Source organism: Anser cygnoides, chromosome 4 (genome assembly GCF_040182565.1).
Source record: "Anser cygnoides isolate HZ-2024a breed goose chromosome 4, Taihu_goose_T2T_genome, whole genome shotgun sequence".
Taxonomy (NCBI): Eukaryota; Metazoa; Chordata; class Aves; order Anseriformes; family Anatidae; genus Anser; species Anser cygnoides.
The window spans coordinates 47,720,600-47,734,678 of NC_089876.1; the positions used below are offsets into that span (position 1 = coordinate 47,720,600).

The 14,079-nt window shown below is 46.0% G+C and overlaps 1 protein-coding gene across 6 annotated transcripts in view; it reads left to right on the top strand.

The window, feature by feature from the left end:
• Positions 1–540: 540 nt before the first annotated feature.
• Positions 541–14,079, top strand: part of TMEM131L (transmembrane 131 like) — a 78,785-nt gene continuing 65,246 nt past the window's right edge. For 4 of the 6 annotated variants that reach the window (XM_066996066.1, XM_066996068.1, XM_066996067.1 and 1 more), the window contains exons 1-3: positions 542–703; positions 924–994; positions 7,903–7,946. In XM_066996066.1, coding sequence (XP_066852167.1) covers positions 580–703; positions 924–994; positions 7,903–7,946 — 239 coding nt within the window. In that variant the 5' untranslated portion in view covers positions 542–579. Of the gene's footprint in view, positions 704–923; positions 995–1,944; positions 3,542–7,902; positions 7,947–14,079 lie in introns of those variants that run through there. The other 2 variants (XR_010831133.1, XM_066996070.1) reach the window with 2 other exon arrangements.

Consider the following 14,079-nt stretch of genomic DNA (forward strand, 5'->3'; position numbering starts at 1 on the left):
CCTGTATTGATTGAGTCCTCTGTGTGATTGTACAGATGTGTTTCGCTGGGCAGCCTCCTATGAAAAATGTACAAGGGGGGGAAATTGCAAGACTAGGGCAGGTGAGCGTGCGGGTCCCCTGCCCGTATTTAATGAGGCTGGGTGGGGAGGCAGGGGGAGCCGGCAGCAACTCTGTTCAGAAACAGGAGCGCGATTTTGGTCAATTGTGGCACCGAACGGGCTGCCAGGAGCCGCAAGCTGACGATGGACGGGCCGCCAGCCCAGCTAGCGCCCAGGGGACGTGAGCGGTGCCTCACCAACAAGCCCCGGCAGTGGCTGCCGGTCGTTGACCGGGAGGCTGGGACAGAGGCTGCCGGTGCCCCTGGGGCCGGGATGGAGGCTGCCGGTGCCCCTGGGGCCGCGATGGAAGCTGCCGGTGCCCCCAAAACGCGGGGGGCCAAGATGGCGGCGCCGCCTCACGCCAGCCCGGCACAGGGCCGGGGAAGGGGGCGCGGCCTCTGCGGCGATGGGCGAGCCCTGCCCGGCGCGGCGCCGCCCCCCGCCCCCGCCCAGCCGCAGCACGGCGCGGCGCGGCTCGGCATGGCGGGGCTGCGCTACCCGCAGCACGGCGGGCACTGCCGCGCGGCCGCGGCCATGAACCTCCTGCTGGGCGTCTTCCACGTCCTGCTGCCCTGCTTCCGACCCGGGGAGGCGCAGGGGCAAGGTGAGCGCCGGGGACGGCCCGGGGGGGCGCCGCCGCTGTTGTCGCTGCTGCTGCTGCTGCGGGGGGGGAGAGCGGGGCCGCCGCCCCCGTCCCCGGGGCGCTGCCGCGGTGGCAGCCCGGGGACACAAAGGCGGGCGGCCGCGGCTGGCCCCGCGCCCCCCCCGCTGCCCCCGTGCCCCCCGGCGGTGGGTACATGTGCGGTTTCTCTCTCTGCCCGCAGCCATCGAGCCCATCCCCGGCGTGGTGGAGCTGTGGCAGGCCGAGGAGGGCGAGCTCCTGCTGCCCGCGCAGGTGAGGGGGGCCGGGGGGCGCCTTTGGGGGCGGGGGGGGGCTTATGGGGTCGGGGTGTTGGGCCGGGGGTGGGGGGCCGTGCTGTCAGGCGGCGTCCATGTTCCCGGGGGCTGCTTCCCCTGCACGCCTTCCGCCCCTGCACCCGGGGGGGGGGGCAGCTTTATTAGTTTTATTTCCTCCGCTTTCCTTTTTTTTTTATTTTATTCTTTTTCCCTTTATTTTTTAAAGGCCGAGCGTGCCTGCCTGCCTGCCTGCGCCTTTGCGTGGCAAACGCCAAATGCGCACGCAGTAAATATGCATATATTTATATTTCGCAGCACCGCTCAGGTGAAGCCATTTTTATTTTTCCCCCCCCCCTCAAATGACACATCATTTATGATGTCACTCCCCCCGTCGTGGTGCATTTTGGTTTTGTTTAGCTCGTTTTGTCGAGCGGTGGCAAAAACTGCAGAAATCTGCATGGGGAGAGGAGCTGGAACGGTAAAAATACGCGGCGGAGCCTGTGCAGGAGGAGGAGTGCTGGCAGCGGTGGCCTGGAGTTTATGGCATTCGAGGCAGTCATTTAACTCGCGGTGACGGACTCTGCCATATGTCGAGCTGTGCCTTCCTAGACTTCAAGGCACCAGGCTTATAACTGGGGAGAATCAGTCCTTAGGGACGCCGTCTTGTGCGAGAGGGAAAGCAGAGCAATTCCTTTCTCCCGAGCCATTACGCCCTTCTGCGTTCAGTGCTCGACCACCGATTATCCACTGATGTGGGGGAAAAACAGCACAAGTGTTATTCCTCACCGCAGCTAGCTGCCGATTGACGCTGCTTCCTGGGGCCCAGCTTTCTCTGTTCTGGTATTATGGAAGCATTTTCTGTTGTACATTTCATATTCTCCCTCCCCTCCCCCCCCCCCCCCCCCTTTTTTTATCTGTTATGCTGTTCTGAATTTGCCTGGTGCTATTCAGAAGTGTAGATACGGTAACAGCTGGCGGAAGGTGCAGAGTCTCCGTGGCCAGAGGTGCTCAGTGAAGTCTGCCTCTTGCTTGTTAGCCTTTACCTTGAAGACATTAAGATGCATTAGATGTAGGACCACGTAATGCAGTTGTTTATAGTTGCTTCTCATAGCAGAGAGGTGATTACGTAATGTTTACTTCCCAAGAAGATTAGGTCCTCTTGGAAAACACTTTGTTCTTGAGCATCCTCAAAAAACGAGCTCTGGTGTGGCTGCAGCAAAACCAGTTGTGAATGGCCCTGGAACTTGTTGTCCTTTAGTGCATGGTCCTGCTGAACCCTTGCAGCAGCAAAAAGGATGAGCCTGTTCTTTCGTTTCTGTAGATGCAGCACTGGGTATGCAGGGAAGAAAACAGACCTAATTTCAGTTGCAGCAGAGTGAGAAGAAATCACGATGGGCTTGCTGAAGTAAAACGTTGACTTTAAGAGACAGATGAACCAGTGTCTGTGAGCACTGGTGGTGCAAAGACTGCTTTACATAGCTTTCTCTTTGGAGCTTGGAGGTGCAAGCAGCATCTGCGTCGTAGGACACTGCTCAAGCAGAAACAGGTTCTGCAGTCAGGTTTTAAAACCCAAGTGTGGTTCCAGGCCCAGCCCTGGTGCTCAAATTTCTATTCCCTTGTGGGCTTTGGCTTTACTTAGCTCTTTTCAGGCTTGTGGCTGGATGACCCATTTGAAGCTGCCTTTCCAGTTAGCAGGAAGAGGAAAGGAGACTTCTCTGTGTGCCTGTGGATGTGTTGATGGGCCATCACCTTAGTGATGGACTGACTCCTCCTCTAATGAGGAGCAATGCCGCTGGCCTGCTATTGCTATTTGTAGCTTTTCTCTGAGCTCCTGAGGGACCAAGCGTTGCCCTGTTTCGATCACCTTTGGTACGTACCTATTATGCTATGTCTGAGCTAGTGAAAACAATTCAGCGTTGTCGCCCTGCTGCCTTATGGGTTGGTGAGGAGCTTGGCAGGGGTGTTAGCATTAGCTCTTGAGATTCAGAAAACCTCTTCACCTGTTAACATTTGACTTCCCTTCCTGTGTTGGAGGGATGGTTAAACTCACAAGAGATTTGCTGCTTGCTGGTGGCCACACTCCACAAAAAGAAAAGGATCTGACTTGCTGCTGTAAGGAGGTTGTCCATGTTCTCTTCCTTGCGAGAGCAGGCTTTCCCAGGTAGACACCCAGGCGGTTATTGCCAGCGTCACTGGACCAGAACAGTGGTGATGTGATGGTAAGGATCTAGTAGGATGAATAACTTCCTGGCTCTTGAGTGGGTAAGAAATGTTGTTTGACAGGGAATACTCACGAGTAGATTCATCCATGTGTTTAAAGATGGGCCCAGGGGAAGGCGTTGGGCATGGGAAGCATCCTGGTTTCTTGATCGCCTTCTTCCTCTTCTGTTGAGGAGAGAGGAAAGGAAGGACAGACGGACAGGAAGGAGTGCAGCACAACAGCAAGGACCTCCCATGCAGAAAGGAAGAATCCCAGGAAGGAGCCATGCGTGCCACTCTCCCAATGTACCTGTACCCTGCCCGCGTGTTGCGAGCTCTGAACGGGGTAGAGATGAGCTTGTCCTGTCTGTCCAGTCCTTTTGCCTGGCTTTGGCAGGCTACCAGCACTGTCTGAATGATGCTTTTCCCTTTCTGTAGTGGCTTTGCACTATTATCTTATTTTCCATGCATCATCAACTGTCTGTGACATAGCAATTTTGAGCATTTCTTGCTGCATGCAGCATTTGAGAATGGGAATTAGATCGGCCAGTCACCCAGTCAGCTGCCAAGTTGCCTGTGCCTGCTTTTGTTTTCAAGATCACAAGCGGAATAAAGAAATCGTGTTACAAGGAAGGGGGAGGTGTTTTAATCTTTGTAGTCGTTCCACAGGCCTCTCGTAGCATCGCTGTGTCTGCGTGCGCTCTGCGAATGCGCCCGCTGGAGCGGAGCCGCCGGCGGCCTACACGCCTCCACCCTCGTCACTCTACCTTCTGTTTCCTCTTGCTTCCCTCTCATTGTTTGCAGGCGCCCTCCCAACTTCCCTCCTGTGTGTAGCTTCACGCCTTTTTTTTCTTCCCCTCTCCTTGGGAGCGTTTCTCTTGCTTTTGGCTCCCTCTGAAAACGCCCCGGCTGCAGGGGGTGGTGGCTCACCTGTGGCTGCTGGCCCATGGCCAAGCCTGAAGGGTGGCCGGGCATCGCGGGCTGTGAGGGGGTGCGTGGGCCCCTGAACTCGGGGAGGATAGCGTGCTTCCATCCGTCTTCCTCCAGCGTTAGTATTTCTTCCTTTTTGCTTTGAAATGGGCTCAGTTTTCCAGCCCGAGGTGGTGTCAGTGTTCCCTTAGGGCCGAGTTCCTCTTTCTTTGTAAAGGTAGTGTGGCCGCAGAGCTCCTGTGTTCTCCTCCTCTTCCTCCACCTCCTTTTTATAGTATCATGACACGAAACATCTCCAGGGTGGCTGGATTTTTGTTTTGCTTCCTGGTACTTGTCACTGATGCTGAAGAATATGAAGTCTTGCCAGCCTTGACGGTTGGGAGATGAATGGAAAGCCAGTAGGATTTTGACGTGGAAGATACCAATTGGGAGAGCCTTGATTAAAGCAGTTGTGTTTTTTATTCAAACTCTTTATTATTTTGTGGGTTTGGTTGTATGTAACCTGTTAATACTTATTTAACTGAAATGCTCAGGAGAAGAGCTCTTTGGGTAGGACTTGACACTCAAGCCCTTCACCATGAAAGGCTGAAAAAGCTCCAAATATACACAGTCAAACTTAGTACAAAACTGCAGTGGAGTTAGTTACGTGTGTTTTTTGTTGGTTTTTTTTTTTTCCTCTAAAGAGGAGAGAAAAGAACTCAAGGAGAAGCATGGTAAGGGGATCTGGCCTTCTGTATCCACAGCCACAAAAAAATGAAAGGAGAGACACAAATGCCATCTGCTATTTACGATGGACACCACTTAAAAGAGGTACTGGGGAACTGATGTAGTGTGATTATCTCCATCGGAGACTGCTGTGGTAATTACTCTGAGAATCTAAAGGCAGGGCCAAGCCAATTAGGTATATATGGAGGAGGACATTCAATGCTTTCCTTTTAGCCCCTTCAATTTAATTTTAAAGTGAAATAATGAAGGCTAAATTTGAGGTCTTACGATTGAAAATGACAGCAAGGCATCAAAGGTAGTATGTACCAACCTTTTTTTTTTCCTCGTGTCTGTTTGTGTCTATCTGATGTAATGGGTTTTCTTCTGTCTATGCATGTTGTGTGTAGGACATGAGCAAGATGTTTCATTAGAGGAACGCCTTGAGTACATTTGAATTTCTTTGCAGGCATGTAGGAAGTTACAGTGACTGCTTATTTCAGATTATTGTGATAATGTTTCAGGTATTGAATTTTGGAGAAAAAGGAAGGTGCCACAATATTTGTTGTATTATAGTCAGTTACAGGCAAGGGGCAAATACGGAGCTGTGTGGGCTTTCACCGTAAAGATTCTGTCTAGGTCTGAAAGATACGTATTTTTTTCTTTTCCTTTTGGCCCGTGTAGTAGAGACTTGTCTTCAGTTCCTGTTCTTCAGTGCTGCTCAGGGGCTAATAAGGTTAATTAGTCTGCCAGTTGCGAAAGCTGATGAAGACCTTGATCTTGCATATGTATCTGAGATATGTGGCACTGCAGTATGTCATTAAGAGAGGCATATCCTATCAGCCATGCACAAATTGAATATACGGAGTCACCTACTTCAAAGCAGGGCTTGTCTGAAGGCACACAAATTGTGTGAAAGCCCGAGACAGACTTAGGGTGGGATTATGTTCCTCTTTGGGCTGTTAAAAGGCTTCTTCCAGCCTCCCAGCTGAGCTTCTGGATGGTGCTGATATGACTTTGAGACTGGCTGGCCATGCAGATTATGCAGAAACTGTCAGACCAGGCTCTCATGCCTTGTGTGACATGAGGGAGGCTCTTTCAGGGCACAAGATAAGCGCCTGCCTGTATTCAGGATGAGGTTTGGAGAAAGGGGATTTTTTTTTTCTTTCCTGTCATGGATAGGCTGCTGTGGCCTGCGTTTCGGCCTCAGGAGCTGTTTCCTTCTAGCCCCTCGTAGTACTTGTATGGCAAAATTGTAGCTGGATAAAGCTTGCTGGCTTTGCCTTCTTTTTCTTTTTTAAATCCTCAGTCTGTGTGTAGCATGACGTATGCATGACATATACAGAGGAGGGAAGAAGGTTGGAGAATGCTGGAAATGGAGCTCTTCATGCGTGCTCCTAAGTCAAGCATGGTTTTATTTATATATTTTTTTTTCTTGCACAGTTGAATTTTCATGGTGTGGCCGCACCATAGATTGGGAACGTTTTTCTTCGTCATTGCTTAACAAAACATGAAGAAGAGAAGTAGTCAATGCAAAGATAATGAGTGTTAAGAGTGAACACTGTAATGACAGTCCCAGGTTTCTAATGCCTGGCAGATGTTAAACCATTTAAAGGAAGAGTTAAGCCATTTAAAATGAGGATAGATTGCCAGTCTGTGTGGCAGAAAAGCTGTTCCTGGGAGAGGTGGATGAGGAGTCCTCTGATTTTGTGTGTTATGGTACCAAGGTCCTGGAAATGTGGCACGAGCTTGGAGAAACTGGAAAATGGGTGGTGCTTTTGTGTTGTGCCTTTCAGGTAGGGTCTAGCAAACCTTTGCCTGCTTGGTCTTTGGAGGAGGTTGCCAGGCCTCCATGAACACTGGCCACAGGACCTCCAGGTGGGCCCGTGCTGCAGAACCACGCGATGGACCTAGACGACGAAGTGATTTTTTTTTTTTCCCCCATTGTGTAGAGAAAACAAAAGCTGGTGAAAGCTAGTGTCTTGTGGCCTGTGAGTGATGCAGTTAAATGGAAAATGTGTGGGAGGAGTGGTGGAGGGTTTTCTCTCTTAATTTTAAAGTTTTCTTTTTATTTTTTTTCCTACCTTTTCATTGCTACAGTCTTATCTGGTGTCTTGTGGAACCATCACCTGCTTCCGCAGTGGCTGGGAAAGCTTACCAGCTGTGCTTGGCAGGAGAACCGTGACCTCGTCTCGAAAATGTTAATCGCCCCGAAGTTGTGCCTCATTACATCAGAGCAGATTGGGCTGCTGTAACATGCTCCGCTTTGAATTATACCTACAGCTCTCCTGGAAGTTTCAGCCGGTCCAGAACACGGCTACCTGCTTGTTTTAAATGGATTTCCTGCAGGGAGCTCGTTGAACCAACGCTTGAGTTCATTTCTTTAGACACTTCAAAGTGTTTAGTGGTCAGCTGCAAGCTGCCATGGTTTGTTTCCTGCACGTCTCGAAAATTACCTTTGTCCAACAATTGAGCTGAGCTGCTGTGCTGTAAGCTTAAGCTCTGCACGATTTTTGTACGTTTTGCTGATTGTTGGTAAGATCTGGGTTTGGGATCTTGCTGCCTTAGTTAGAACTTGCTGCCTTGCCTTTGCTTTTGGCGTTACCGTGTGACCTGAATTTCAAGGTTTTTACACATCATGCTTGCTCAGATACTGGTGAATGACATTTACTTACACAGGGCACGTAATTTGAAGGTGGAAATAATCAGCCTTCCTGTAGCTTGAGGGCAATTGATGTTTTCAGATTGAAATTGTATGTATGAACAGAATCTTAGATGCATTGGTATAAATGGAAAATAAGTCTGTTAAATCAACGTTTGAAAAAATAATGGAATAGCCATGATAAGACACCATTTATTTGGCAAAACGAGCTGTAACCGCAAGTGGGATGGCCAACATCCACCTTACTTGGACCACAAAGGAATCGCTGGAGGAATTTTAGATTTTTGATTTTTTTTTTTTTCCAGACAAGTTAGAATAGAGTCGAACTACAGAGGGGTTAGAAATGGTGCATATGTCCAGTGCATGCTGTTGCAATTCTGAGATCCTTACGTGGTATTTTCTTTCTTTGTTAGGCTGATTCTGAGGAGGATGTGGAGGAACATCCACAAGAGCAGAGGTAAGCAAAACTTAAATGGAAATGAGTATTGAAGGTTTTTTTTTCTTTTTTTACTTTAGGAAATATTGAAGTGTAATTGGGCAGATTACTAAAAATGATGTTTTTCTGCTGTGTATTAAATACATTTTCAATACGTGTGACTTACTAGTTTCTCAACTGATGTTAATATTAATTTGTTAGCAGAGCCAAAAAACAGTGTACAGCATATGCAAGACCTAAATGCCCTCTTGCATCTGTTTCTCTTTATTCCATCTCTAAACTGCGTTTACTTTTCATCGCTTTTACACAGAAAAAAATACTGTGTTCATCAGTTCTGCTTTATATTTTGTAAGTTGTTTCTTTAAACAAGAAGATGATTTTCAGTTCCAAAACTTGCAAACGTAAGTAGTCTTGGAGTGTTAATGTGTACTGTGGGGATAAGGAAGATTTAAAGCCAAAGACTTATTAATGTGTTGCTGTGGAACAATAAATAGCTTGCTTTATTTTTTATTTTTTTAAAATCAGATAAGTAATAAAGCTGTTAAACGTAGCCTTCAACTCTGCTCTTTCCTTAACACCAGGCCTCCTCTGTTTTGGAGGGTTGGGTAAATAGCGCTGCAGATTTTATATTTTGAACACACATTTTGTTTCCTCTAAGTGTCTAGATTAAAATGCTTGGACATCTACCAGTGAAACACTTCCTTCCTTTGGTATGTGTTAATGTGGGTACAGCTTTCCATGCCATGCCAGTCACAAAGATCACAAGACTTAAAATAAACACGTGTAACACCACCATGTTCTGACGGCTGTAGTTTGCCTGAAATGCTTTTCTCATTTATCTCATGTCTTTGCCCTTAGCTAGGGTTTGAGAGTGAGTAGATCTGTTAAAAACGCAAGCATTGCTGGGAGTTGGCAGCAGGGGTAAGCATGGGAGTAGAAAGGGGATGGTTTTGATCTGCTGGTCCTGCGCTGCAATACTTCTTCAGAGCTTTTTTTCTCCCTTTCACTGCCCCCTCAGGAACCCTCTCTCCTGGACCCAGCATCAGCGTAGGGCTCTTGTGCCTCATCTACATGGAAATGACAAAGGTGGTGTAGAAACAGGATGGCAGCGTTACTGCTGCCTCTAACAGGTGTCACTGACAGTTTGTGCTTACCTACATCCTCTGATTCATATCTGTGCGGAGAACAAAAATCTTTTTTCTCTCCTCTTTGAGAAGAGGATTGGGAGGGGGTAAACTGTTGAAAGCTGGCATTTTCTCTGCGCAAATACAGAACCTTCTGTCTTTCAGCTGGGGATTACTATGGTTTTGGTGCAAAATTTTCACTGCGTGCCGAAGCATGCTCTCTTTCTTGAGACATAGTTAGAAGACAACAGTCTCAAATGCTGTGCTTAAGGTGGTTACTGAGACTTTTGTTAGTAGCAAGAGATGTGTTTTAGGGAAAATAACCCCTTCACCTGCCTCTCTCTCTCAGGAGGTGGATGGAGTGATTGGCTAATATGGCAATAAAAATACAGTTGAGAGATAAATAGTTCTTGATCCTCAGATAGGAAAAAGTGGTTTGGTTTCTTTTTGTCCTACAGGTGCTTAAAGATTTTCTAGTAATTACTCATTTCCATTAGTGAACTTGTTTTCTGAAAGTAAAGCTTCCAAGGCTCACTGTTACACGGATGGAAACATCCTTCTATTGTCATAGACTCAGATGCTTCAGGAAGCTTGCCTAAACACACACTGATTTCTGTGCATCTTTTAAGCTGTTGTAGTTTGCTGTAGTACGTAAACACTGATCTGTGTGTATCGAAGGAATGTTAGAGTGTAGGCTGTATGTAGCAAAGATCTGTTAGAAGGGTAAGAGCTTCTTTCCAGATGAGCTTTCATTCCCTTGTTTTATGTGTGCTGAAATCATGGGGATTTCCTTTTCCTATAGCAGCAGAACCTGAGAGGTTGCATTATCTCCATCTCGTTGTCTGCCAGCATGCCCTAGGGAAATCAGCTGAAGATACTGAGGCTTGATGTGGAGCCCCTTGAGCACCAGAAGCAAAGAACGTTAGAGCAGTGGTGTGAACAAACGTTAATGGAGACAGAGAAATCAAAATTTTCCCCAGAGCCAAAGAAAGCAGAGAGAGTTCAGCGTCTTGGGGCATAAAGGAGAAAGTCTCTTCCCAAAACATTGTTTTATTCAATTTTAATTCTAAGTTAATGGGCTCTCTTGGGAGCTTGTTAACCTACTTTAAAAAATACTAAAGCATTAACGGTCTGTTAACTGGCTTCCTGTGTATTGCATGTGCAGCACAGGATCTTCCATGTGGGGTGGTGGTCTTTTGCTCTTGTTTTTGGGTGAGTGCTCTGGAGGGATGGATGTTGTCTCATCATTTCTGTCTTAGGGTGAACTTGATTAAATAGAGAAGTTTGCGTGAAAGTGACAAGGCATTGCCAAAATACCATTTTTTGTAAAGAGCTGGTTCAGAGGTGAATGGGAAGTGGTTGATATGGAGATCCATAGGTTTCCTGTTGCCTTGAGTGAAAAAAGGGTAATTTGCAACTCCTTAATTTCCAGTCTGCAATTCTTGCCTTTCTGATTGCTTGTCTGCTACCACAGGTTGCTTTCCTCTGCTTTCTGTCTCTCTGGATCAGACTCTAAAATAAGAAATGATGGTTCGTAGATACTTGCTGGATGTACTGCTTCAGGCCACAGTCTTTAACATGTTTAGTCATGCTTATTTGGACTAGCCTGTTAAAAAAGCTTCACGTTTCCTTAAAAATTGTTTCTTGCATTTGCACGTGGTCAGTGAAAAGATGCTCTCCAGAAAAATAACTTGGTTCAGGGTGTTAGAAGAAAGTCAATGACAGGTGTTGACTGAAAAGTCTTTTTTTTTTTTTTTATTCATGCTGGTGAATATTCACTTGTCACAGCTGGAAGTTAAATTTTGAAGATTTAAGCTTATTACTTTACTGTGCTTTTGCTAAAGCAGCAGAATAAGCTTTAGCTTTCTGCTTTAAAGAACTACATTGGACTATCAAAAGCAAAAAGGAGTTTTGGTACGTATGACATTGTTAATATGTGGTTTTGAGGACTTCAAGTGGGGGGCTTTGAGAAACCAGATTCCAAGCTGATGTGTTAAATAACAGTTGTACCAGGTTGCACTCAGTAAAACACATGGAGCAAATACTGTTGTGTACTCTGAATGTGGCATGTATTAATAGTCTGTGAGAAAGGAGAGAGAGACAATAAGAGTATGGTATATAATCAGTGAGAGGACATCCTGCAGCCTTTACCTGAAGCATGTTTTGCTTTCAGTAGATAGGTATCAAATAATAGGAGAATTACAAGCGTGATCCAGTGAGTTAAGTCATGCATTGGTGCTTGACTTTGATCTCCAAGAATTTGACCAGTGGACTGCAGCTGCTCACTGGTGGTACCGGTCTCAGGTGGGTTCCTGCTGCTGGGATGCTCCAGCCGCTGGAGTCACAGCTGGTGCCTGGCTCTTTCACCTCTCTTGATTGCACAGTGGGATTGTTCCTCATCCCAAATTTTTTGCTGTCTGTGGAACAGTGCCTCAGACATGGAGGAAACATTGGAAGGTAAAGATAGGACATGCTGCCTTTTCCTGGCGTTGATCAGCGAAATGTTTAACATCACCGAGGAGGAATAAAGTTGGTGATCTGAAAAGGTTTGAACTAACATTTGGGAAGTGCGGGGTTTACTGTGAAACAGCAATGCAGACATGGTGCACAAACTGCAAAATTACTCAGGTGGTCAACACTCCTGCAGATACTTAAGAGATGTAGTGATAATTTTTTCTGCAGGATTTAGCCTAGCTTCACCCTACAAGTTCATATGTGGCAATTTCTCACTGGCCACAACTTCATCCCTTCTGCAGTCAAGAGGTACAGATGAGTCTGGCACTAAGGGCTGTCTGTTAAGTCACTTTGGAAAGCCAAAAACTTATGTGAGTGACTCATCCTTCAAAAAAGCCTGTGATCTTAGTGCCATAATATGACAGTCCAGTTCTTGGAAAGTAATGGCATGGGGCTGGTATTAAGCTTGCGAGCCAGATAATTAGCTTTGGTGGTGGCTGACTCGGGAAAAGAAAGATTGAAAAATAGTTTAGGATCAACCTGTTTTCTTCTCTTCTACTTTTTCTTACTGAAGATGGGGAAAAAAAAAGATTTGATTCAAATGTCCAAGTGTAAACAAAACATTGTTTTGTGTGGCATTTGCTTTTTAAACTTTTTATTAAAATGAGTATCCATTGAGAAATTGTTTCAAAAGGAAAAGCCAAAAAGTCATTTGGGAATGTCAGTGTATGATACTAAACCGTTCAAAAGGAACCATCCGAAAGCAGTGTTTTCAACCTAAGCTTGTACTGAGTACCACTAATCATGTAATTGCCATTAAATTTACCCCTTCCCCCACCCAAAGTATTTGAAAAATTAGTTGAAGACTTTTCCTTGCATATATGCTTGGTCCTAACTCGTAATACTGAGAATTGCTTTCATTAAGTTTTAAATTATTTTGGACTTTTTAGAAAGAATGAGGCATCTGTGCATGTGTATATACATGTATATGTGTGTGTCTATTCATATACATGTCTGTATATATTTACATGTATAAAGCTACATTTCTTCTTGGGAAAAGGCTTTTTAGTTGCTATGGCATAAAATAACACACTTGTACAGTATGCAGTGTTCTCACTGAATTGCACCAAAATACTTTGATATGGGCTAACTTTTGTGTTTAATTGATACATCATTGAGGTTGTATCTTACAACTTCAACAAATCACCAAGGGACTGTCATTTTTTAAGTTTTATTGGATGCATAAAGAAATGAGCATAGAAGTCAGGGAGTAGGAATGAGATGTATGCACCTACCTCTAATGTTTGGGTTCCCTGTAGGGACTGAAGAGGATCACTTGAAGCTAGAATAAGAAAGGCTTACTAGAGAAAATTGTTGGAAGGTTGACAAAGTTAAGGGATCTCTTGTAGACGAAGAAACAAATTGTTTTGGAAGGAGCTATCAGCATTATTCCTGCTCTGTTAGGCTTCTGCCAGGCATGGCCAGGGTGGCATACTGAACTCTTGTTTCTTTAATCTTTTTATCTCTGATTTATGTGTTGTAATTCATTCACTGATGAACTTTGCCTTGATGAACTTTGCATTACGTGCTGTTAGGGACAGCTGTGCTCCTTATGTGCATTGCTTCTTCCAAAATACCGGTCCTTTTGCAATTGTGTTGCTTGTCTGCTGACACAGGGAGTAAAAGACCTGTTTTTTTTCCCCCACTTTATTGCATGCCAGTGCTGTGTGCTAGCAAATGAGTCAGCTACCCGTTTATTTATTTACTTCAGAGTCACTTTCAACCATTTCTGAGATGAAAACAGCAGCCGGGCCAGCTGCACTGTTTCAGACCAGGCTGAGGAGCTGATGCTACGGCTGCTTCGGAGCTGGAGCTAGTGGCAGATGAGGCACTCCTACTGCATCGTGCAAAGATTTGTCAAACTCCTGTCTGTGGCACGGGTCCTATTTGACACTCACTGGAGTATTTTAAAGGTGATGCATCACCAGGTTCAATTTGTCTTTGATACACTGCCACAATACACCGCCATACATCTCAAGCATACACTGTCTGTTTGAATTTAAAACAAAAACAACTGGTGGGGTATGAATTTGAGCCCGCTGTTGTGAGTCCTCCTGGCCTGAAAGATGCCCATCATCAGGACAGTGACAGCTTGATCTATACATTAGGTTGTACACTGACCTAGAGGGGACTTCCCCATCTACGGGTGGCAAATTGACTTTGAGAAATGAAGTCAGTCTTGGTCTAGCAATTGAGGATTAACACTTGCATAACACTTCATGGTTTGTGCTGCTTTGAAAAGCCATGCAGGCTGTCCCTACCCCCATTTCTGCTCTGGCAGTGATGGTCTCCTCCCAGCTGGGGCTGTGAGGTTATTGTTTGCACAGAGATCAGTGTTTCTGAAGAAGCTGTATTTGTGCTGCTGGAGGAAACTTTCTCGCCTGTAATGACCCATTTGAAACAGAGAAATTAACCGGGTTTCACATTGTGATGACCCATCTCTTTCTTTCTTTCTCTCATTCTCTTAATTTCTTCCTCATTTTCTCTTCCCACTTTCTGGCTTTCTGTCTTTTCCA